Raw genomic sequence first — 27,194 nt, 5'->3', positions numbered from 1 at the left:
TTTCTTCTACAGCTTCAATGTTCAGATCTCAGAAGATTTGTGCTCCAGTAAATCGCTGTTTGAATTAGAGGACGAAACAGCGTAACAGGCAAGTCAGTGTTTCTGGTTTAGATCAGTTCTATTGTTGTCCAACCATCGATTCTCATGAGCCGTGCATGTATGAGAGCTCTCTCAAAAAGGAACGTGTATCAGCGTAATCAGGCAAGTCACTGCTTCTGATTTTGTGGTTAATGATTTAAATCAGTTGTATGGTTGCCCAACCTCTTTCTCGCACTTAAAATCATCAGAAGTAAACCGCTGTCGTTGTAAACATGTAAATGGTTAGCTCTACATCTATTTTTCGTTGGTACTTGAAATCATCAAATCCTCATCAGATGTAAAATTTTGTTTTCTTTTGCGAGGATACTAGGTAATAATCTTTGAAGTGGGCTTCTGCAGATGAGATATTAGTTGAGATCAAAATTCGCAAGGAGGTTTATTTATTTTCTTCAACTGCTGAAGAAATTGCTTCAGGTTAGTATATGTACAATGAAGTCTTCATTTTTTTCACACATTAAAATATTTAAAACTGGGCAGATGATCGTTGTATAACGAATCTGGGCATTTTTTTTTGAATTTTTTTAACTGTATATATGTTGATAATGTTGTATTTTTAGATTTTATTACGTCGTTTTTCTTGTCAATGTTTTGGATCAAATTTTATGATCCATCATCAGAACTGTAAACCAAGCAAGAGAAGAGAATCGATAAGTAATTAGCAAATCAAGTAGACTTTTGCTAATTATTTATCAATTCTTTTCACTTGCTTGGTTTACAGTCTTGATGATGGAGTTTGATCTGAAACATGGACAACAAAAGCACACATACTTTTTCTGCTAACATAAATGCAAGCTTAATGCTAGATAATATTTTCTCTTGTAGTTATCTCTTCAGTTTGTTATTAAGTACTTGCATCTAGTGGTTTTAAGATACACATACACTTCTCAATTTATATTTTCATAATATTTTAATCTCTCATTTTTCTTTTACATATTATTATCTCCCTCTCTCCCCCTTTCTCTCTATTGCAAACATAACAGTTGCATACTGCTAATGAAATCAACTTTACGACACAAATATATGCAAAAATAGATCAAAATGTTTCTTAATTGACTTTCCACTCATCTTCGACGTACCCATTGCACACCAAGGTGCAATTGCTAGTACACATTCCATTATACCTATCCTCATTTTATCCACATAGAAACACATCCTAATCAATTAAGTAGAAGCATGCATGTTGACGTTCTTATGTACTTTTTATCTATTTAGATTTTATCCTTTAATTTTTGAGCCATGTGGTTGAAAGGTAGACCTTGAAATTTTGCACCTTCATAAATTCAAAATTTGGCCAACTTTCATTTCTTCTTCATTAATGGTTCACTAAACACAAATTTGTATATTTGAATGTGCTTCTCGATTTGATTGTGTGAGTTTTTTTGGGCATCAATGTTTCGGATCACACTCTGTGATTCATCAGTGGGATGATAAGAAAGCATAAGGATGATTGACCAACTTTCATTTCTTCTTCACTAATGGTTATGGTTCACTAAACACAAATTTGCATATATGAATGTGCTTCTCGATTTGATTGCGTGAGTTTTTTTGGCATCAACCTTTTTGATCAATCATCCTAATGATGAATCACGAAGTGTGATCCAAAACGTTGATGCCAAAAAAAATCACACAATCAAATCGAGAACCACATTCAGATAGTCTAATGGATTGTGGAAATCAACCTACTTTAACAAATTTGCATGATTATTGTTATATCGTACTATTTAAAGGCTTCCAATGCATTGATTTTTGCATCCACAATCTTCATTTAAATATCATCCATATTCAAGTATAAAACACTTCAATTGGTGTAATGAAAGCAATGTAGATCTACATGATCATTCTAGGAGAACTTGCATTCTTGAAGAGTGTTGTCTTCAATTATCTACACACAATCTCAGGTGGATCTAAGAGAACACATCTCCTTGGAACATAATGCCAACCTTACCAAAGTATTTTTATATATCTGCAATCCTAAATAGCAAAAAAAGTAGAAAAGGAAGATGTGAATTACGCAAAGCATAAATTATAGTTGTGTAGATTACTTATTATTTACATTGGTATAAGATGTTTATATTATCAAAGATGAAACACATTAAAAGATTTAAACCTCCAATATACCACATTTAAATTTGTTAAATATCATTATTTGATAATTTACTTTATATTTTTAACCTCAATTATTTTTAGAAAACATACTCTTATATTTACATTTATTTATTAATTTAAATAAATTTATATGCACAATTTATTAAACTAATCTAATAAATTAAAGAAAGTTAAGATGAGAGTATATTATATAACTTTCTATCGAAAAAACAAATATGAAAGCTATCTAACCTATCTTTTTCAGCATTGGATTCTCCACAACAAAAGACATTAAGCTTTACAATGACTTTTCAATGTACCATAAAATAAACAAAACTTTTTGTCCAAACTCCAAATACGCCACTCACGACCAGTCAAACAATGACAAACCATCATCATTGCTATAAATGCAACGAAAGAAAAGCATGCCGTATGAAAAATTGATCAGAACAATAGCTTTCAGATTTTTGTCTTTTAAAATTTTGTCCTTTTGGTAAGGTCTTGTAATTAGTCATAATATCCTTAGAACTAATTAATTGGTCACAGTATTTGGTAGAACTGAGCTATCATGACTCTCAATCTTTTTATTCTTAAAGTTGTATTTCTTTCGTGGAGATGGGAAAAATATAGGCAGTATAGTGGAAAGGGTCTAGTAGTTGTGCATCCTAACTTCGTACTTCTCAAAATTTTATGTGGAAATTTCAATTCATTTTGGTTTTTTTACAGCAGCTTACTTGGCAAGTCCCCTGTTTATAACTAAGGTTTCAGGGCCACATCATCAAATATGATGCCACATCAGCATGCTTTTTACCAAGGTGTCCAAAACAGCGCCCAAAAAGTGAGACCAATAGGTGTGCAAAAGGGCCCCAATACTTGTGCAACTGATGTGGCATGACATGATTGGTTACTTTTCACAACAAATGATATATTTTATACAACTATTGGTGCAATGTTAAACAAAAGTTGGACATTAAATCAACAAATATTAGGATATTAAATCAACAACTTCTATCACAAGAACTGGAACGCACTCAACTACTAGATCCTTTCAAAACCCTACTGTAAACATGAAAAAATGACATCCCAATGAATAATCGCTTTAAAATGAGCTCCTAATTTTTCTCAGTATAACTTTACAATTTCTTGTTCGAGTTTGAAGGTTTGGATGGATTTAAGTGTATATTTGTTTTATTCTACAGCTTCAATGTTCAGATCTCAGAAGATTCGTGCTCCAGTAAATCCCTGTTTCAATTAGAGGACGAAACAGCGTAACTGGCAAGTCAGTGTTTCTGAGTTCGATCATTTTCATTCATATTATGATCATAATATAATTTATTAAAATTGATTTATAAGTAAAAAGTCTTCTAAACAAAAAAAAAGCATTTAACTTTTTTCTTTTACTGCGGAGGCGATTGGAAGATGTGCCGTAAATTTGTTTTACCCAAATTTTGATGGGCTGACAAATAGATTACGAACAGAAAGGACGGTACTTGCTATGAAAAAGGAACTGGTATGCATGGGCACAACGGAATGCAAATAATCCCCGAGATAGCCAGTGGGCATCGTACCTTTCGTTTATGAATGATATTAAATCTTCGAGTTAGAGTAACGAACCACTGACTGAACGCCAAACAATGAAGCATCTTCCGTGGCATATTGTCTGTGAACAGTTTCTCAGCCAATGAGTCCTCACATGTGAAACACACCACATGAAGTCCATGTTGTCTATATATAACGTTGTGCCTATTGGTACTGTCAAACCACATTAATGCCGAGTCAGGATTTTCTTGACTTTGTTGGAATAAATTAATATTAGATTGGTCAAGAGAAACCATTTGCCCACTCAGTTGCGCCTCCTGTTGCTCGTGGCCATAGAAGAATTTCAAATATTATCAATTATTGTACAAGGTTGGCTATAAATTAATTGTATTTTATTTATAAATCTTTCTCACATTCATTATGGTAGCAGGAAATGGAACATCAGGCTTGATGGTCCTGGTGTTGGAAGTAATTTCTCCCGCCGCTAGACTTCAGTTTGCCAGTAGTTCCACTGTCATAACCAGTTACAGCCAATTGCCATGCACTGCCATGCACCGCATTCACCTCATGCTACAGTTTGCCTGCAATAGTTTAACAATTAGTTTTCAGTAGTTAATAGTTGATTGTCATGTTTAACTGCCAATCTTCATGCTACTGGAATAATGCATGCAATGCATACCTAGCTTTAGTTTAAGTGATATAATCTATGAACTGAGGCTGCAACCTCTATAAAAACTGCCTATTGTAATATTTGATATACAGTCTGCAAAAATGTAGTCCATTACAGAATTTGAGTTAATAAATTTAGTTTTGCTTTTTATGTTGCATTCGTTTTTATTGTATGTCTTTCTAGATTCTATACCTGGTAAATGGCATTAATGTCGAGTCAGACTTATCCTGGCTTTGTTAGAATAAAATGATATTAGATTGTTCAACACATCATTTGTTCACACAGTTGCTTTTCATTGTCCATCATCATCCAGAATCAGAAAGATTTTGAACAAACTATTGTACAATGTATGCTGTAAATTATGTATGTATTCTGTCTGAAGTAAGAATACAGAGAGCAAGAATGATACAGTTCTAAGTAACAGCTATAAGATCTCTTTGTCATGTGGTTGTTTTTTACAGATTTGAGATCTGGAAATAGTTTCATCGGAGGAGTTCAGTTTCTTATTTTTGTTTTACAGGTAGTCTTATAAAATAAGATATTGTAGCTGTAAGATTAAAGTTAAAATTAATCATTTTCTTTATGTTAGGAACATTACATTCGGAGGTTTTTATGTGTATAACAGCTTGCGTGTTTTTTTTAAATTTAAATTATTATTATTATTTAATTATACTTTTTCACCTGAACATCTTCCTTTCACTTTAAATTTTTTTAAGTGATTTTTTGAAAAAATTTCATTAGACCTACTTAAAATGGACTCCCAATTTTTTTTCTCGTCAAACTCACGGAAAACCATAGCCTAAATAATTCATGAAGATGTCTAAATATGGAAAGTGCATCTATGTAGGTTTTCAATTTCTTGTTGAGTTGAAGCATTGGAGTGGGTATTGGTAGTCTTTAAAGTGGGCTTCTGCAGATGAGATAGTAGCCCTGATTTTACGATTGCAGAGTTACTTAAGATTAGCTTATGTACAATGTAGTTTAGTTGTTTCCATTATTTTCATTCATGTTATAATATTATGCTCTTGTTGTATACGAAATATGGGCTTCTGTTTCTCTGGAAGGATTTAACTGTACTCATGTTTGCTTCAGACTTCTACAGCTTCAATGTTGAGATCTGAGAAGGGTTGTGCTCGAGTAGACCGCTGTTTCAATTAGAGGAAGAAATGGAGATGGTAAGGAGTTTCAAGAAGGTCAATAGGAGTTATCACAGTACTCCAGATGGATGGCGTTTGGCAACTTTTGAAGAAGCCTTGAATGGGCTGGAGAGTAATATGGTTCAACAACATTTAGGCGAGTGGGAGAGCGCGCGTCTGCTGGATGGTTGGATAAGTGGTGCTGGTTATGATTACGAGATAGGACAAGAATTCAGAAGCTGCATGGGCTACATGCTCCTCATTCAAACTCAAACATCTGCACAGAATGCATCTGGTATGTTTTTTTAAAAGATTATCCTTAAAATATTACCTACACATGAACATCAATTGTAGGTTTATATTTATAAAGTAATTAGCACTTTAATTATAGCTTTAAGTTATCTTTATGTACTTGAATCACTTAAAATAAACCACAATTCTTATTATTGTTGGCATTGATCTATTTATTTGTAAGAATTATCCTACACATTAGTTAACTCGATTTTAATTGAAAAGATATTTATAAAGTAGATTTCATATTCATTGAGAAAAAAAAAGTTATTTAAAGTAAATTTAATGAAATTGTTTAAGTATGGTAATTATAAAAATAAAAATGTTTATCAAATTTTTAAAAATAGTTAAAAAGTTAAAGAGTTGTAGTTTAATTTGTTGAATATAATTGATGAAGATGATGGTATGTTTTTTGATTATGCTATCTATCAAGGTTCAAATTTTTAGAGATGTGATTAGGTTAGGTTTGACTTGAAGGTGACTTTGATGAATGTGATCCCCCAACCAAAAGCAGCTAAGCCAAAGGACAAATTGTAGTTTAGAAGTTTGCTTATTTATTTTGTCATATTCTACTTGTTCAAAAAGAAAACATAGATGTTAATATTTATGTAACCCAATCATTTCTATAAAAAAAAAATCATTTTCTTTTTTTATCTCACATCAATGTAATGCTATCTCTATTAGGTAGGAATGACAAAGGCTATCCAATCCCTAGAGCTTGCAGTTAGTGAAAACTAATTATTTTTCTTCCTTTAATCATCCTATTATTTTACCATTGACAAGTTAGGAGTTGTTTCTCCCTTATTGTAAGTGAGGCAAGTAACATTTGTTAGTTAGAATGAGGCACAATCAATGCAATTTAATTGATAAATGATCAATCATGAGCACATCTTATCTAGTGAGAAAAGGTCTACTAATTAAAATATTCAAGAATGAAGCCTATAACCTTTATAGTTTTCCTAAATAATTTTAGACTTATGGTCCATGTTTTAGCTCAACTATATCAATGTTAACATTATAATGAAGCTTATATACAAATGGGTTTTATGAAGAACGACATTAATCTTAATATGCTAACAAGTTTGTCACAATTACTGATCATTTTGTATAGCTTTTATTCCTAAGTAAACCTCCAATAGTGAGTCCATAATATATACATTTGAAGCCATTTCTTTGAATGATTGTACCTTTGTTTAAAGATGAGTAAAATAATAACATTGTTGGAAAGTTTTAAATGTAAAAACTCTTTAAATGAAAGTAATTTCTACAAATAGAGAAAAGGACTTTTGTTCAAATGTCTCTTTTATTCCTTTTAAGAAAATTTCTATAAAAGGAATGGAAAGGGACCTTTGAACAAAGAGTCCATTTTTTGCATTTATAAAATTTACCTTAGTTTGAATGTTCTTTTTTAATTTCTCTTATGCTGTTGACATACCTTCATTCACATGTACCTTCACTCTAAGATTTTTCAAATAAAAATTCTAAAAATGAATTCACATGTACCTTCACTCTAAGATTTTTCAAATAAAAATCCTAAAAATGAACTTTCCACATTAGGTGAGTGAAGATATCTTCACTCCAAGATTTTTCAACAAAAGTCCTAAAAATGACCTTTCCACATTAAGCATCACTTTTTTCTCATAATATTTTATTTCTAATCTTGGGTTGAATTAGAAAATTCTTTCAATTTAAAAAAGATAATTTGTAAGATCATAGCACTTGAAATAAGCTACTTAATGAGTATGCTTTTGAATATATTTTGTTTAATTATAATATTTATTTTTTAATTTTTTAGTGAAGATGAGTTTTTTATCAATGGTCAAGGTTTCTATTCTACATACACGAAAGAATAATAAAATTGACAACAAATTAAAAAATATTTGTACACTAGATATTGATATTCTTATTTTAAAAAGTTTATTCAAATGCTTATAAAAGAATGGTGTACAAAAATAACTTATGTCTTAATTATAATTAATTTTTGAAAAATGATACAGTAAAAATATTATGGAAAAAAATTTCACACCAATAAGTGTTATGAATGTATGTTGTAAAGAACTAACTCTACCTACCCCTGTTTTGAACCAATTTTATTTATGTAAAATTCATTTTCAACCAGTCAAATGATGCTCATTTTGTCAAATAGTTTGCATGTCTGATAAGGTTTGAAAGTGCATGTCTGAATAATTTTACTGACACTTTGGCCAGAAACAAAATAAAAATTGTCTCCACTTTTAAAGTATTTTACGAAAAAGGAATTACATAGTATAGTATTTTACTCAGAGTTGCATATGGATGAAGTGGCGGGACATGGGACATACTAACCACGATGCGGCTACCTCGGGTTATTGTAGACAATGTCATTAATAATGTAAAAACTATCAAACAAACATGAAAAAATGAAGACAATTTGAATCTATCCAAGGATAGGGACAAACACATTTTACCCATGGATCCAAGGATAGGGACTAACACATTTACCCAAGGTATTACATCAAATTTGGATAGGGACAAACACATCTATCAACATCAGTCATGAACAGGGACACACATTTGCTCACAACTATTGTGATTGGGGACAAACACATCCAATCATAATTACCAACTCTTGTGACTGGGGGCAAACACATCCGGTCATCTTGTGAACGGGGACAAACACATCCATTCACAAACAACCAACAATAGTGAATGGGGACAAACACATCCAACCACTTACATCATCTTGTGAATGGGGACAAACACATTGGTACAGGAGCACCCAAGACAAGATTGGCCACCATGAGGCCATAATGAAGAGTTATGAGATATTAAGTCTATGAGGTTAAAATGACCATTTGATATTTTAAACATGGATAATAATGCCATTTGGAGTCATCAAACTCATGTAATGAGTCATTTTGTAATAAGTTGTCAAAATTGCCATGTTGGGCAAATAATGTCAAAATGAGTAATGTAATGGGGTCCAATGGGTAGAATAGGTTTTAATGAGCATTTTAAGTTTCATAAGGTCTTGTGTGACCATATTAATGTAGTAAAGTTGATTAGAAAGTGTCAAGATGCAAAAAGGTTAAAAACTTGTCAATTGACAACTAAAAGTGTCAATTTGACAATAAATTAAAATTGTACACACCCAAAAGTGGTTGTATGGGTGGTTAAGAGTTGGTTTTCAGTTTCCATGAAGGGAATAGGTTTGAATATGTTTGTAGTGATCCAAAATTAAGGGGTTTTAGGGTTGGATTTGCTTGGCATTGTAAGAGTTTGGGGTTTGACAATAAAAATACAAGGTTTTCCTTGCAATTTTGGTCTAAAATCTGCACTTTATTGGTCTGAAACTCTTCTTCTTTGCTTCATTTTTGATTGGAAATGGATTTGGAAATGCAGAGGAGTGTTTATACTATCATTTGATACTATTATTGAAGGTTTTACATTCAAATATGATATACTTCTATTGGTTGTTCTAAAATTTGTTGTAGGTGATTGTTTTTGGGAAGTTTTGAGAGTCACAATGCAAATGCGACCCATTCCACTTTATGTGGTTGTTGTTTCTTGTGGAATGGGTCATTAATGATGTATATTATTGTCTAATAATAGGTTTGAGTGCAAGGAATAATGTGGAGATGAAGTGTTGATACCCTATGGTAAGAGATTGAGTGAGGAAAAGCATGAACATGGAGGCATGAGTACAACAGCAAGAGATCTACCTTAAGGAGATAGTGTTTTTATGTGAAACAGTGTTAGGGGATGGTAAATGCATGGTAAATACCAAGTTTCAAGATCTGGAAGTGAGTTTTGGGGTTTGAACAAGGAGGCCCTAGTTTTTTAGGCCTAAAAAGGGGGGTTTAGTATCTAACCTATCAAATGAGTGTGTATTGTCTTGAAACCTAGAAAATCTATGGTTTTGAAACATTTTTCAAGACTTTTTTTTGGTTTGGAGTTGTGGTCGTACCATTTGTTGGTACTTTCTCTAGAAAAGAGGGCTAATTAGGCCTAGTTGGTGTGTAGCAGGGTGATGGTCTGAGTATTTTGTCCAAAAGACCCATAGTTTATTTTCACATATGTTGTGTAACTTCCAAAAGGGTATCTAGATATATAATTTTTTTTGAAATTTTTTTGAAATTATTTTGAGTAAAGGTTATATTACCTGCTGAACATGGCTACTACAGAATTGGCCTATTTAGGGACCCGGGTAAGGGTTTGTGAGTGAACTGGTTGATAGGGTAAGTGAATCCTATTGGGTAAAGTGGAATAGGGTATGTAGAGACCCTAGAAAGTGTTGGAACAAGTTGGTAAGGTTGAGAGTTCTATTTGGGCATCTTAGTGAAGCCTAGTAAAGGAAGGTGAAACAAGAAGAGTTGAGTTTTCAAGAAGAAAGAATGATGAGTTGCATTGTGATTATGGGAGGGTCCATGATGCTATGCATCATAGTGGTACAAAAGCCAAACATGCTGGTCGAGATGCTAAAAAGCTAGGAGAAAACAACCAGAGAAGAAAAATGTCGGTTGAACCAAAGGCCTAAACAACGTACGAAATTGAACAAGGAAATCAAGATTCTTCTATATTTGAGTTTGGGTCCTCAGTACCAGGAGCCGAAGCAGCAACTGCATCCAAAATTACTGGGCAATCATTCCTGCAAGCTGCATGGGCCAATGATTCCGCTTTCTCTCAAGGATGACGATCGTCATCTGGAATCCACTTTTCTCCACTACCAAGCTCCCAAGAGTTGCCTTCAACTATGTCACCATTGGCTGTAATACCAAGGTCTTCTCTACCCGAAAGCCCTTCCTCCTGGATATAGGTGCTTCTTCAGGCAACCGTGAAGTCGGGCAGTATACCGGCAATCTTGTAGAGGAACTCAATATTTCTGGTAATAATAGGCCAGGAGGCTTCCAAGGCATTGAAGTCAAGAGAGCTTACGATCACCATTTTCTGCACCTTTGCGCCATTTCCCAAACTCATATAATAATTTTGGGGAAAGGGCAATCTGAGATTGCCATCAACATTATCCAATACTGCATCAATTTCCCCAAGAAAGCGATGCTCAAACACCATTTGGGTGAGAAGCTTCGCCCTTTGCTTGCTAGTCCCCATATAGAGTAGCATGGCTAGGAAGAAAGTCAGGATGTCTGCATTAGCTTTGTATCTATGGTATGCATTAAGGAATTCCTCCCCCAAAATTCTTTTAACACAGTGCAGAATCAAAGGGTGACTCGAGGAGAAAACCGATCGCAGGCGCTTATCAGAGATTTTTCTTAGGAATGCCATCTAACGGTAGGTTGCCTCCAACAAAATTGGTGTTTCCATTGTAAGCAGCAGAGCAAGAAATAGGAAGAGTTTGATATGTTAAAAATAAGCAGGTCATCCTTTATTAACCTCACCAGCTCATAAAGGTTGAGGAGTTCGAGGGCTTAGCTAAGCGAGCCAAATTACTTTGCACAAACAAGGTACATCTTAAGCATGCCACCTTAATCGCAATTTATTGTCTCTTTGTTGTCAGCCGCCATCCAGCTTTACCGTATCTAAAAGTAATGATGCAAATTAGATATCTTTTGACAGCATCTAAACCAGAGCTTGAGTTAATGACCCTAGTGGGATCATACTACCGAAACCATAAAAAATACCGGTTGGGGATATTCAAGAGGCCACTAAGAATACATCTCCCGGTAAGAACTACCAACCGATAGGGGCCAATGCCATCGCAGGAACATACATCCCTTCTTAGAACAAGATCGGATGTAACACTTTAGCCATAATAATCACCATAATCAAAAAGTAGATGTGCCTCCATCTGAACTGGGTGTCTGGAGAGAGAACTAAATGCAACCGCTTATCAAAAATATGTTAGACAATCGTTCTAGCAACATCAACAAAGGCACTGGAGTAACTCCGAAGAGATCCTAAACCGGAGCGTACAAATTACCGATTGGGGGGAAAGGTGCAAGAGGCCTATGTAAACAACATCAATGCCACTAGGTAGCTGGGACTGATACCCCTACCGGTAGGAGCCAGAAAACCACCATCAAAGGGAGACCCGTACTCAGTAAGGGTACATCCCTCGGTTTGTACTCCGGACCAGTAGAGACCAAACTTTAGGGAACCAAAGCGGTTCATTCCTCTACCAAAATAAATGCAGCATTAAACCATAATAATTGCTATTATCACTTAGATTTACCTATGCCTGAGCCGAATGTCTGGATCAAGACCACCGTCTGCAATTGCCATCTTAGATAGTCTGTCTACATCCACATTGCCTTCTCTATAGATATGGCTGATCCAAAAATCTTCAAAGGTCTTGAGCAAACCCACCATAGGTCAAAGCCATAGGTTGAGACGCCAACTGGGGGTATGGTTATTACAAACAACATTGATAACATTTAATGAATCACCCTCCAAATGGATTCTTTTTATCCCCAACTTAGCCCCCAATTGCAAACCTCTTAATGCCGCTCAGAATTTAGCCTCATTGTTAGTGGCCAGACCGATGTCTTTAGAGGCACCATCGAAGTTAATCTTATGCCACCCTGGTTCTGGGGCTTCCCACTTAACATTCAATCTTGGATTAATCGGTATCTTAGGATTACCATTACCGAAAAGCGAGGGGATGGTCAAATTTGGGAACGCAAGCTTTAACTTCCAATCCCAATCAGTGTATAGATTATTTTTCAGCGATTTGGACTTGGCTGCTTCATTCAGGAGCTCAACTAGGTGGTTCTGAATTTTCCCACAGAGGGCTAACTGGCCCATCTCTTTATCCAGAAAAATTCTTCGATTCTTTTCTTTCCAAATTTCCCAAATCATCAGTGAGGGAAGGATAACAAATAAGTCCCCAAATAATGCCTTGCATTTTGATTAAGGCCATAGTAGAAACCAATCATCCAAACCTTTTGGAAAAGGGCATACTAGATTTAACTTACCCATAAAATGCCACCAACAGTTGCTGGAGAAATTGCAGTGTAGAAAAAGGTGATCAATTTTTCCCTCTTGATTCAGACATAATACACATCTACTAGGCCCATTAATACCTAATTTAAGGAGTCTTTCATTGGTTAAGATTTTCCTATGAAAAGCCATCCAAGCAAATGGACCTGCTTTAGGAAGAAGATGTTTGTGCCAGAACAGCCTAACCGGCCAATCCTTCTTATCTACTGCAGCTTCTTTCAATTCATAGCCAAAACATACCTTATACTTGCCATCATAAGAGCCACACCATCTAATGATGTCTTCGTCTGGGGATGGATGAATAATTTGATTCTTTAGAATATCGGTAAAAAGGTCTTTCTGATTTTGGGCTAAAACAAATGGGTTCAGAGAGTTCCACACCCATTTTCCCATACCATTCTCCTTAATTGAATGACCATAATCATAGACCTTGTGACCCCAAAGCCTACAAGTTTCTCTCATTATAGGTTGAAGAACAGGGTTATGACACAAGGCTTCATTGCCACTCCAAGAATCCAATTAGAAGGATGCATTCCTCCCATTTCTGACATCCCAAGTGACCTAATTGCTAATGATCTCTTTGTACTCCAGAATAAAATTCCAAATGGCCGAGTCCCTAGGAGGGTTGGTAATTGTGAGAATCCTTTTAGGCTCAAGTGATTCTAGATATTTGTGTTTTAAGGATTCTTGTCCATCTTTGATTGCCGCCTCTACAAATTTCCCACACAAATTTTGCACCCATTGCCAAATTCATAATAGAAATCTGTCGAATGCCAACACCTCTAGCATTTTTTGGTTGGCTTATTTTTCCCCAGGTAATAAGTGGAAACTTCCCTTTATCATTCGATCCATTCCAAAAGAAATTTCTCATTATGGTGATTAACTCATCTTCTATGGCAACTGGTAGCTTCATACAAGCCATGGAGAAATCTGGTAAGGTAGAGAGGACTGATTTTATCATAGTAAGTTTGTTGACAGATGATAACCACTTCCCTTTCTAATTTTCAAGCCTAGCTTTACATTTCTCAATAAGATGTGTCCAAAAGCAAGTCTTATTGCGGCCACTAAAAAGAGGAGTCCCAGGGAATTTACCTGGAAAGTTTGTCAGTCTTAAATTAAGGATTCTTGATAGGACAGCTTGCATATTCGACATCGTGTTGATAAAGAAAACTTCTGACTTGTTCCAATTGATTTTCTGCCCCGAAGCCTTGCAGTAGTCATTCAGACATGTATTTATTATCCTTGCCTCTCTTCTGCTAGAGGCTCCAAAAAGAATAGTATCATCAGCAAATTGCAAGTGGGTTGAATATTCAACTCCTGTAGCCACATTGACACCTAGCTAGTGACCATCACGGTGAAGAGATTTAATCATCCAACCTAAAGCTTCAGCCATAATTATAAATAGAAATGGCAACAATAGGGTCCCCTTGGCAAATGACTTTTGTTGAAGGGGAGAAACCATGAGATGAACCGTTAACCAAAACTGAGAATTTGGGGGTTGATAGACAATTCTTGACCCAAGTGATCCATTCAATACAGAAGACAAATTTCCTCAATACTTCTACAAGAAATTCCCTGCCCACCATATCATAGGCTTTCATGATATCCAACTTTAATATCATACAAGAAGCTTTAGTCTTCCTAGCGGTGTGGAGGGTTTCATGAGTAGAGATGATGCCTTCAACAATAGAGCGACCAGGGGCAAACCCACTCTGTTCATCTGAAATAATATTTTTTAGAGGAGGTTTCAGCCTGTTAGCAATTATCTTCGTTACTATTTTGTAAACTGAGTTGCATAAAGAAATTGGTCTAAAATCGCCCATTTGCTGAGGGTTCTTCTTTTTCGATACTAAGGCTAGAAAGGTATGATTGATGGCTCCCAGCATAGTCATTTTTTATCTGGATTCTTCTACCGCTAGGTGCAAATCCTGGGCAATAATGTCTCAGAAATGCTGAAAGAAGGCCGTAGGAAAACCATCAGGGCGTAGAGTCTTATTAGGATTCAACTGGAAGGTAACTTTCCTGACTTCTTCTAAGTCAACAGGTTTGAAGAGCTCTATATTGTGTCTTTTAGTAATTAAACAAGGGATTGCATCTAGAATTCTGTTTCTTGCTTCCTAATCATTTTGACAATTACCATTCATCAAAGATTCAAAATGTCTTACTGCTTCCCAGGCAATATCCTCATAATCTCTGGCAATACTACCATCCGGTTTTACCACCTCCGATATTCTGGACCTGCTACGATTGACATTAGCCGATCTGTGGAAGAACTTGGTATTTCTATCACCATCCTTGAGCCAAAGTTCTCTGGATTTTTGTCTCTAGTGAATTTCTTCACACTGGAGAATTTCATTTAGCTCAGACTTGAGAGAGCTTTCCCTTTGGAAGAGTACTTCATTCATGCTTGACTTAATGATAGAATTGGAAAGATCCTCCAGTTCTGTCATAACCCTGAGTTTCTCCATATGGATGTTTTGGAATTGACTCAAATTCCATTCTTTGATTTTGATCTTAATATACTTAAGTTTCTTATTTAGCTTGAACAACCTCGAGTTGTTTCTGAGAACCGGTTCATTCCACCATGCTGCTATCAGATCATGTAGATCTAGTGCTCTAAGCCACATCGACTCAAATCAGAAAGGATGGCCACCCTTAGAATGTCCTAGAGACACATTAAGGCAAATAGGGAAATGATCTGAACCTATAAGGGGTAGAATAGTTGATTCAACAATAAGATTTTGAGCTAGCCAATCACCAACCACTAGAAACCGGTCAAGACGTTCTACAATTTCAGTAAAACTGGTACGCCTATTTGTCCATGTAAAGGTACCATTCTTTGGGACAACATCCAATAATTGATTCTTATCAACAAAATCCTGGAAATCTTTCTGAGCCATACCAATCCTTTGAATACCACCCTTCTTTTCATTACTTGCCAAGATAGCATTGAAGTCGCCTACAAACACACAGCTACCCATAGTGATATTTTGGAATCTGTTTGATAGGAGTGCCCATAGCTCATGTTTTTCATTAGCAGCAGAAGGTCCGTAGACATTAAAGAGATTGAAACTCTCATTTTTGCATAAACTAGTGACCAGACAATGTTGCCAATATTTATCTTCACCAAGGAGAGTGATTTGAACATTCAAAGGGTTCCAGATTATTCCCATGCCACTAGAGGCTCCCTCGGATTGCCTTAAAAGACCTTTCCATTGTTTCCATTCTTCCATTTTTTTTTCAATCTTAGGCCTACTCCATTTAGTCTCCTGTAATACCCAAATATCCCCCCTAGTCTCATCAATCTAGTGCTTAATTAAACGCCACTTGTCAGGGGCATTAAGGCCCCTGACATTCTAGGATAGTAGTTTCATGGAGCCTGGGGAAGGGGGTTCCCCTTCCCTAAGTTAAGCTTGGATTGCCCATTAGCTGCACCTGCGATTATCAACATTGTTTTCCTTAATTTTCACCCCCTTTTACCCTTTGGATGGAAGTTTGGTACATTAATATGTGATTCAGACTTCCCAAACCCTTTTGCAGTATCATCCATTATAAGGTTGGCAACCGATTCAATATCTTCTTCCCATTCTAAGGCAGAGGAAACAATTTCTCCTTCTTCCAAGCCAATGGTGAAGCCTTTCTTGCCTAGATCATCAAAGGTGGTTGGACCATCTAGCAAAGGGGAAGTAATCTCATCCTCCATCATACTAAAATCAACGGTCCTATTGGGTACTGAGGAAAGAGTAGCAACAAACTCTGTTATAATATCCTTTTGAATGGTTTTAGCATCTTCCAAAAGATTTAGTAGAGCTTGAGCATTTTCACTGTTGGGAGAAAGGGCTTGTTGACGACTAGACACAACAAGAGGAGAATAAACAACAAGATTATTCTTTTCCATCTCCTTCATACTAGCCGTCGAGGATTGCTCAACATCATTTCCTTCCCGATTTTTTGTATTCTCCTTGACTAACTTCATGTCAACTGGCTTAGATTGCACACAAGCATAACTTTTAAGGATAGAGGCTGATACTTCACAATCAAGACCTATGTGCTCCCTTGAGAAGCATTTGGGGCAAAGGTGCAACTGATCTTCCCTGTCAATCCTTTGAATCCATACCTCTCCGGCCCCAATAATTTTGACTTCTTATGGGATTTTGGAAATCTGGCCGGTATTAATACATATCCTGGTAAAGCTACCCCACACCCTATCCTCCAAAATATCATCCACATAAACAAAAGTGCCAAGCTCTTTGCAGATATCTTTTATGATCTCAATGTGCCAATAGTCCAATGGGCAGTTATATAACCTTAACCAGACTGTGTTTTCCGGCAGGGTATGGAACATGGGATTAAAATTTGGTTTCCAATCAATGATATGTACCCCAATCCCATCCAAAGTATAAGGACCTTTATTTTTAGCATTAAACACGTCCTCATTTTTCATAAACTCAATCAAATAATAGTCATTCAGAAGGACATTAAAGTTAATGTTCTCCCCCCATTGCGATCTACACCATTTCTCAAAATTTCCCCTTAACCATTTGCCACCACCCCATTTGGTAAAGAAACAGAAATCTTGAAGATTTGACCTAGCCAAATTAATCTTATTATCATCCAAAACAATAGTGGGTCTCAAAGTTTTCCTTATCGGTTTGTGGATGGCTAGATGAGCCGATGGATTGTATCTTCCCCAGTGTTCATTTTTCCAAACTCGATCCAGATTAGGTCGCTGGTATCTGACCGGGGCAGTGGATCGCCAGGCCTCAGTATGATCGACGCGTGAGATTTTGTCTTGCCTAAATCACCCATTCCGAAATTTATTAGGGTCATTACCTGGAGGGGTTTTAAAACCTTGCCTATGACAATTATGGATGTTAAGTTTTCTTGACTCCGATATAGAAGGATTAGGTTTTAAAATTGACTTCCAATTGTACACCAAATCAGAAGCAGGAAGCTTCGCATTTCGAAACCAGCCATCATTGCTCCATGAGAAGCCATTTTTCTTCCATGCCTATGAGTTTATTGGCCTGAGATTACTGTCTGTGTAGGGGTGACTAGCATCTGATTTCCTCTGTGGTCTAGGATCCCTACTGCCTCTCATCATAGGATTAGGTACATCCACCTTCCATGGTCGGCCTGGGGATTGAACTTTCCATGCTGTTGTTTTGAGAAATGGTTGCTTGTCAGTCGTAAGGTTCTGTATTGTTTCTATTGGAAAAGCTTCGCCCGCTTCATCGCTCCAAGACCTGAACTTCCCCTGATCCTTGCCATAGATTGGAGCCCCAACAATCTGCTCGTCGGTTTGAAGCCTGTTGCTGTCGCTGCCACTACCGAATTTGCCACCTTCGCTCACCATCTTGCTCCTCTAATAATTTAAGAATTATTTTTTTAACTAAAGAATTATTTATAATTATTTTATTTTTTATTTATTTTTCTAATTTTTTGTTTATTTAAAAGTTATTTATTCAACTACATAAGTTAATTTGTTTTATTTGCATTAATTTTATTTACTTTAGAATTATTATCTTTATTGTTTTCCTCTAAATATTAAGTGGTAGCATGCTCATAATGAAAAGTGAGGGTAATTTGCCTTGTAAAAAAATTTGATACACTTTGCTTACTCAATTGCAAGTGCAAGTGGATGTCCTTCATCCTCTAATGAGGGAAGCACCATATTCTTTCTTAGGTAAGGAGGGGAAGAAGTCTTAAATTTAATTGTAGGAAGGATGGTTCCACTCTAACCACTTAGTGATTTATTATGCTTTTAATTATAATTTTTCCTATTATGAATAGAGGTATGTGTGTAATATTTAGTTTATTTTTTTATGTATGTGAAATAAAATAGCTATTTTAAAATTTTATTTTATTGATATTTAGTATATAGAATTTACTAACAAATTAAATTACACTTCTTCATAGACTTTTTTGTTGTTGCAATATGCAGATATATATCATATATATAATAGAAAATAATTTTATACCCTCTAATATACTATTGAAAGTATGCATTGCTATCTGCATAACCCTTGCACCTCGTTTTAGTGTAAGTGCTACTTATATCTTATTTTGAAAATGATCTTTCACAATCAACAATACTTGCATGATTTATGAACATGAATTGATATAATTTCGTGTTATGAAAATAAATTTGCATCAATGTTACATATTATGCAAGATTCCATTGCTCTTTCATCTTCAAGCCTCACAAATTAAATGAAATAAATCAATGAAAAAGAACAATAATAAATTAATCTAAAAGATCTTTTCTTAATTCACTACAGTTGGATTAAAATTCTAAAAAGCCATCTTAAATCTCCATCCCAGATAAAAGATTACAATTAATTTACTAGTTAAAAAGCTGGTATGATATTAAGTAATAAGTATTTGAAGTTAATTAATATTAGTGAGATGTATTTCCAGGTACTCCATACGCTGATGTTAATCTGAGCGAGTTGGGAAAAGAAGTGGCGTTATTTTTGTGCGTGGATGATTGGAATTTTGAAGTTGTTTACTGGTTGCTCAACTCCTGGTCAAACTCTATGACCATGAACCTCGCCCATGTCAGAGGAGGAAAACTACCATTCGTCAATGCCGCGGATTTTCAAAAGATGAATGAAGTGATAGCTAGGTTAGCGATAAGCCTCGCGGAGGAGGAAGTTGCTGCGCGTGAAAAGGCAAGAACGACAAAGTATTCTGGCACAGATTCAGTCAGAAAGGTATTAAAAGGTATGATCCAACTTATAAAAGAAGAAGAACAACTCACTGGCTATAACATGTGGAATTTTATAATTTCCGGAGTTCAGAGATATGATCTTCCAGAGTCTGTACAGACAGGAGATGTTGCAGGGGTGTTCTGGAGCTTTGTTTCCGACACATTTGCGGACCATGTCGTTGAAACTTGTTCATTTCTGAGTCTTAAAAATATAAGCTTGATGAAGACAAATAGAACGAGCGAGAAGAATTTGATGATTGCCACTTCCATTCTCTTATATCTCTCAGCTTATCGATCCGATATCATACACGAACCACTCCCGCATCGTTGCAAGGGTAATTGCGGTGGAAATATTTTGTCCTACGCTGAGAAGGAAGCGGATGGGGACCCAGAAAATTTTAGGGAGATGCTAAAACATAATGCAATGTGGAGGTGCTACGATGAGACGGGTAGCTATGGTGTCTTAAACAAGCTTTTATTCAGTGTAGCAAAAGGTCAATATAATTATACTCAAGGAAAACGTATTGCTGTTACTGTAAGAATGCTATTGCAATGCGGCGCTCAACCCGCAGGATGCCATGCAATTGGTAAATACCGAAAAAAAACTGCTTTACACAACGCTGCGAAATTTCCCGACGAAGATGTGAGCAAAGAGGTTGGACAAGCTTTGCTAGGCAGTTGTGATGAGGAGAGTCGATATGACTTTGTGAATGCTGCAGATGAGAGAGGGAGGACTGCTCTTCACAGAGCTTCTGAGAAGGGAAACGCAAGTCTCTGTGAACTGCTTGTCGAATTCAAGACTTCATTGAATGCTCAAGACAAAGAAGGTATGACGCCTCTGCACTATGCACTTGAAGGAAGAGGGATGGATGAAGTTATAAATGTGCTTATCCAAAGTCCGAAGGTCACGGAGTCACTTGATTTAAAAGACAAAAGAGGACGCACACCCTTAGATATAGCTATTGCTAACAATAATTATCCTTCAACAGCCAAGTTATTATCGAAGTCAAAAGACCCAGAAGCTTATTTTAGTAAAGTGAGTCATGAACAGCTCCTACGTTACTCTTTACTGGTTGGCTCTACAGAAATCGTTCAGAAGCTGTATGTAAAAGATACAGAGCTGCCAGCTGGTAATTGTGATGAAGACGGGAAAACGGCTCTGCATTTGGCTGCTATGCGTGATGATGAGGATAGTGCAAACCAAATTATTGGAATTATTTTAGACAGATTAAAGCCAGAAACTCAGGAACAAATTGTAAAGATGGTCGCTGAATGCGACAGAAGAGGGAGGACTGTCCTTCATGAGGCGGCTTTGAATGGACATGACAAGCTCTGCGGATTTCTTCTAGGCATTACTCCAGAACTGCTATATATGAAAGATAGAGACCGCCGAAGCCCTTTATATGATTTAGCTAAAGGAAAATACAAGGGTACAAGTCTAACTACACAATGGCTGAATGCATGGATGAAGAAAGATATGCATATGGAGGATTTAATAGACCGCAATGGTCTGACCCCATTACATGTTGCTGTTTCACAAGGAAAAGTCAAAGTTGTGGAGACGCTTCTTTCCAGCGATAAATTTAGAGAAAAGTATTTAAGCAGAGGAGATTTCTTGGCACAAACAGCCCTCCATAAGGCAGCAAAACGTGGAGACAGAGATACAGTGGAAGTCCTGTTGAAACATGGTGCCCACCCTCTCAAAGAACGCGACTACGATGGCCGAACCGCTCTTCACTATGCAGTGCAAGCAGAAACGGGAGACAGAGAGAAATTGGCCGAAGCTCTTTTCACGCGATGTGAATCAGAAAAAGAGAAATCGCTCCTCTTGTGGGCCTCTGCAGCTGGTTTAGGTACTGCTGACCAAAATCTAAGAGACAACGATCTACTTCGCAAAGTTCTTATAGAAAAAAAAAGCCAGACGAAAGAAATCAATTTGTTGAGAACGGCTGCTTCTGTGGGAAATATAGAAATGATGAAAGAACTAATCATCAAAGGTTATGAAATTGGGGATATTCTCAATAGTGATTGGAGAAGTGGATTAGATAAAGCAAGCCAAGTTAATGTAACAAGGGGTAATTTTTCAATCCCACCTGCGTATTTAAATTTTACATTAACATCACAAATGCGATTTATTGATAAGGTGCACATTTTGTTTGCAGTTTCAAAACAAATTGACATGATCAAAGAACAGGGAAATGACAAACCGGCTAAATCAGATAGTCTCGGTAAATAATTTTTTTCGGATTTTGATAAGTAGCCGGTGATCAAAATTTTGTTTTTTAATACAATTCTTTTAAATCCGATTTCTTCTAAATATATATAAATACATCGAACAGGGAGATTGGACTATGCACAGGGTCTTGCTGCATTATTTTTGAATCCTTACATGGAGCCCCCCATAGCTGTCGGTATCACTGGTACTTGGGGTATGGGAAAATCTAGCCTCATGTTCCAGGTATCATCTAGTTATATTTTAAAATCATAACGCTTTTACTTAGAACATGCTATATGGTCTAAATTTTGTTTGTTTTCTGTACAATTCAGACTGAGCAGATTTTACTAACAACAGCTGCTCAAATGGCATTACTGGAATCCTCAAAATTGCGAAGTTTAGCTTTAGAATTGCCTGGTATTAAATCCTATAAATTATCGAGCAATGGGAGAAGCAAATGTGAAAACATTTACAAACAGATAAAGTATGGAGAAAGCACTAATAGAAACTTGAACAAGGAAAAAATTCAGGAAGAGGTAAATTTCTTATTCAATATATTGTTTTCCTTTTCAAAAGCATCCAGCGTATATTTATTATAAATTTGTACCTAAAATATTCAATGAAATGTTTATTTGCAAGTTGGAGAAATTTCTGAACGAGTATGACCGTAAGTATCGAAAGGTATTCAAATCACTTGCTGCTATGGACAGTAGTGACATGGTAAGAGTTAACACTAATTAAATAAATTAATTTTAAATTAGTTTAATTTTAATTGTTCAAACATCAATCCAAATTGTCAACATCTAATTTTAAAACAGCAATAAGTATTTTCTATTCGTAAATCTGAGATTTTCTTCAATTCTCATTCTCACTCTCAGTTCGAAACAAACGACCCCCGGCCAAAAGCAGATTCATCAGCAAAGGAAAATGTGCCTGCAGTTTTAACCGTTCAATATAATGCATGGAAATATAGGAACGATACAGAAGCTTTGGCAGGTATGGCAGTTGAGATTACCAAAGAGTTGGAAGGAGTTATGAGCCAGGCTCAATGGTTCAGCACATGTTGCCGAAATACTTGGAAAAAAAAGAAATACACTCTATGGATTGAAATATTCTTTCCCTCTCTCCTCGCACTGGTTTTGGTAAGTTCGTTGACTTGGATTGCATGGGTGGTGTTTGACAGTGACAAGTTCAAGCAATGGGCAAAAGCAAAATATGCTTGGCCACCAGCAGCCATGATCATAATTGTGTGGACTTTAACAAAGTCTGTAATGAGCATATTAAAACCCGTTAGTACTCAACTAATGCAGTATGTTTCATTTCCAGATCACAGTGATAAACTGGGTTATCAAGAAAGAGTAATCTCAGACATTACTTTTTTGAAAGCTGAAATTGGTAAAAAAGCCTACTGGGTGTTCATTGTCTTTGGCTGGCTCTTCACCGCCTTTACATGGCTATGGCACCTAATTACTGAATCGTGGGCAACATCAATGTTATTCCATCGTAGAGACCTTGAGAAAGCCATAGACGCTCCCAAGCTAACCGCTGCATCAGGGAGAAATCTTCGAATAATCGTTTTTGTGGACGATTTGGATAGATGTCAGGAATCTGTGATCTTGCAGGTATGTTATATATAATTTGTTCCCTTTGCAATCTCCTATCCATTTTACTTGAATTTTATAGTAATTTGGTCTTTTAGTGTAGTTTTTTGTTCTAACATATTTTATATTTGTAACAGGTTTTATCAGCCATTAATATTGTATTGGCAGAGTGTGAAATCAGCGTGGTAATGGGAATGGACAAAAGGCTAATAGAAAGGGCAATTATGAAGAAATATGGAGATGGAAAAACTAATAGGTCTTTAAAAGCTAGTCAAGAATTGGCAGACATGTATTTACAAAAAATCATACAACTGCCACTGGACCTCCCTGACCCTAGCGAGGAACAATCAAGGAGGTTTTTGAAAGGACAATTGAGTGTATTAGAAAATGAAGATGAAGTCCCCCACTCCGGCGATGAAGAATCCCCTGGCAATGAAAAATCAGGCAAGTTTTTGAAAGGACAATTGAGTGTATTCTAAAATAAAAATTAAGGTTTTCTAAAGAGAAGGATATAGTTATTACATATTAAAAGATAAGGATGGGCTTATTACAAGGTCCCATAGAAATGTCGAGTTCGCTATTAATGTTATGCTACTGCTTGTACAACAATCTTATCCGCAATTTTCATCCCAGATGATGGGGTCTCAAGCCAGTGTGACAGGGAAACAGAAGTTGAACAACAAAATGTTGCAGCCGCTGAACCTGGCGATGAAGAATCAGGCAAGTTTTTGTAATGACAATTGGGTATTTCTAAAATAAAATTATAACTCTATAAAGAGTAAGAGTTATTACCTTTACAAGATAGCTCCATCGTCATTGGAATTTTCCTTAGAAATGCTGAGTTTGTTTTTCAGCTTATGTTACTGCTAATGCTTGTACAAAAATCTTATCCGCAACTCTCATCCCAGATTGTGGGGGTTCAATCAGCAGCGACGGGGAAGGAGAAGCTGAACAACAAAATGCTCCACCCCAGGTCTCAATAAATATGCCGTCTTCATCAGAAAAAGCAGAAACAGGTAAGGATCAAAACAGATCTGTCATAGGTTAATAGCTTAATCAAACCCTCTTTAAAGAAATATTCATTCCATAGAACAAATGTGAAGTGAATGTCATAGTTAAATATCAATTTGAGTTCTCTGCTTATAATAGAGAAGTTTGACGGTAACGGGTAAAGGTCCTACAAATTTACCAGGGGCAATTGAGCATACAGATGACAGAAGCTCAAGCAGGGGTGACGGGGAAATAAATGTGCAGTCCGTATCGGAAAAGAAATGCCTAAAGTTCCTCAAATTTCCCGTCAGAAATATTGTACACGCCCTTCAAGCTCTACGGAAGGCGAAAACAGAAACGGGTAAAATCGTCATGGGTATCTAGCTTGGGCATTAGTATTACTGAAAGTCTATTATTTCTGCATAAAACTCATTACAAAAAGAAACAGAGCAGCTTATGAACAGCGTCTGAATATAAAGATATTTATAACATAATTTCAAGGCTCAGTTTTTGATGCTTCAAGATTGTATAGTGACTCCTCTCTGCATCAAAGGGGAGTATATTGGCTATTTGTTGAGAGTTGTTCACTGCCCTTCAACACTCACTAAATTTGTTTGGTCGTTTTTAGTTTCTAGTTTAGAATTTTCCTCTAAACTCTTCTGTGTGCTGTAATACAGCAAACTTAGTTTTTAAGTATTATTTCCTTTGTTTTATTTGGTACCTATTGAGTCTGCGTATTAATATTATGACATTATGTTATAAATATCTTTGTATTGAGAAGCAGTTCATAAGCTGCTCTGTTTCTTTTGTAATCAGTTTTATGCAGAAATAATAGACTGTTTAAATCTTCAATTACGGTATTAATTTATTCTCTTTACAAACTCGTTCAACCCGTAGAACAGACATTAAGCGAAAGGCAGTTAAAAATATTAATTCGAGTTCTCTACTTATAATCCGAAGTTTGATTGTAAAGGTCCTACAAATTTACCAGAGCCAATTGAGCCTACAGATGACAGAGACTCAAGCATGGGTGACAGGGAAATAAATGTACAGTCTGCATTGGAAAAGAAATGCCTAAAGTTTCTCAAATTTGCTGCCAGAAATATTGTACATTCCCTACAAGCTTTATGGAAGGCGAAAATAGAAACAGGTAAATCCGTCATGGGTTTCTAGCTTGTGTATTAGTATTGCTTTCAATCTCTTTACAGACTTGTTCATTCCGTAGAACAAAACTTAAGCGAAAGTAATAGTTAAATATCAATTTGCGTTCTCTACTTACTAAGTTTTACAATCTTACCAGAAACAGTTGAACCCAGCGAAACAGGAAGACAAGATCCCTCACAAACAGAGGAAGACAAGCTCTCTCACAAACATACTAGTGAGTGCTATTGTTGCTTCAACTGCAAATAGAAAAGAGACTAACAAATGAGATCTTTTTGTGTTTCCATTTGCTAATTCATATTCGTTGGGCTTTTAGGTATCCGACAAAATCCCAATTCATCAATTCTTATAAGAGAAATGCTGTTCGTGAGATATAGCCAAGGAGAAGAGAATGCCTTTTTCTACTTTCAGGGGTTGGCTACAGACAGCAGGAAACTTCCTCGCGAGTGGAAGCGCCTTCTCAATTACCACAGATTGGTCTGGTACATTTTGTCTCTGAGTAAAGAAGCAAAGAATGTAGCAGGATGGCAAGTACAGTTGATCACCTGGATTTTTGTTTGCTGGGAATGGCAAGAAAATATGAATCTTGTCATAGAGGTACGCCAGTCTTCAATTTAACAATTTATTTTTGAACTAAACTGAGATAATGTCATACAAAATATGGATTTTAACTGAACAATTTTGTACCATGTTTTGCAGAAGTGGAAAGAAATTAAGTGGAAAGATATTAGTGGTCTGAAAACATCTGAATCGAATGAGCCTTCACTGCTAATGATCGTAGAGCATTTAATGGAAGAACATGAGAGAGAGAACCAGAAGATGACAGCGACTGGCAAGGAAGAAGATGGACCCAAAAGAACTGAGGGATTGGGAGAGGCAGGAGGAAGTGTTTCTAAATTAAAAGACAAAGAAGGAATTGAAAGTAGGAACACGCAACTAGAAAAATTGAATGAAAAAGGTGCAGGCAAGATACTGGAAATCACAGATGGAGAAGGATATATTGCTCGAAGTACAGATGATAGTGAAAAAATGGAGAAGGGTACTTCACAGAAATTGGTGAAAGACGTTGACAAACTTGATGCATTAGAGAAATCGTTGGCCGAGTTGAAGAAAGAAGTGAAGAAAATAAAAGATCCAGCCTCTGATGAGCTGAAGGAAGAAATGAAAGAATTGATAAAGCAGGTGTCCGATGAGTTGAAAGAAGAAATGAAAGAGTTGAAAAAGCAGATGTCCGATCAATTGAAAGAACTGAAAAAGCATATGTCTGATGAGTTCAAGGGAGAAATGAAAGAGTTGAAAAAGGAGTCTGATGAGTTGAAGGAAGAAATGAAAGAACTGAAAAAGCAGGTGTCCGATGAGTTGAGGAAAGATATAAATGAAATAAAAGAGCAGATGGCCAAAAAGAATGGGCAGAAGCAACCAAATATGGAGAACAAAAGAATTAAGTTGCACAATTTGGAAAGCTGGCAGAGAATGAAGTCAACACTAGAGAGATACGATGTGTCAATGGATGGCATTCAGGCTTTTCAAAGGTTTAGGTTTTATTGTATAGCTGGCTATCTCCCACGCCCGCCCTTAAAAGAACGGTGATATAATATTTTCCCTCAAATTATTACCCACAAAGTAGTTTAATCTGTATATGTAGCAGTAGCCGTAGCAGTATACGAGGAAAAATGATATGCGAAGATATAATGATGTAGGATGTAATAACTATAAGATTTTGATTAAATAACATGTATTAAGATGCAGTTAGATATCA

At 36.1% G+C, this 27,194-nt stretch overlaps 1 protein-coding gene across 2 annotated transcripts; it reads left to right on the top strand.

Annotated features, from left to right (window-relative positions):
• Positions 1-435: 435 nt before the first annotated feature.
• Positions 436-27,194, top strand: LOC131063478 (uncharacterized). 2 transcript variants are annotated; one of them, XM_059207802.1, is made up of 16 exons: positions 436-513; positions 5,486-5,824; positions 19,177-21,543; positions 21,631-21,696; positions 21,808-21,926; positions 22,016-22,219; positions 22,323-22,403; positions 22,562-23,305; positions 23,422-23,728; positions 23,918-24,004; positions 24,193-24,300; positions 24,477-24,635; positions 25,248-25,424; positions 25,575-25,652; positions 25,752-26,032; positions 26,135-27,194. In XM_059207802.1, the coding sequence occupies exons 2-16, from the start codon at positions 5,560-5,562 to the stop codon at positions 27,023-27,025; spliced, it is 5,934 nt and encodes a 1,977-aa protein (XP_059063785.1). In that variant the 5' UTR covers positions 436-513; positions 5,486-5,559; the 3' UTR covers positions 27,026-27,194. The 2 variants fall into 2 exon arrangements, with proteins under 2 accessions (XP_059063785.1, XP_059063786.1); XM_059207803.1 differs by lacking the exon at positions 436-513 and adding an exon at positions 4,688-4,913.

This window comes from Cryptomeria japonica, chromosome 7 (assembly GCF_030272615.1).
Source record: "Cryptomeria japonica chromosome 7, Sugi_1.0, whole genome shotgun sequence".
In the NCBI taxonomy this organism is placed as follows: domain Eukaryota; kingdom Viridiplantae; phylum Streptophyta; class Pinopsida; order Cupressales; family Cupressaceae; genus Cryptomeria; species Cryptomeria japonica.
This window is presented reverse-complemented; position numbering and strand designations above follow the sequence as displayed.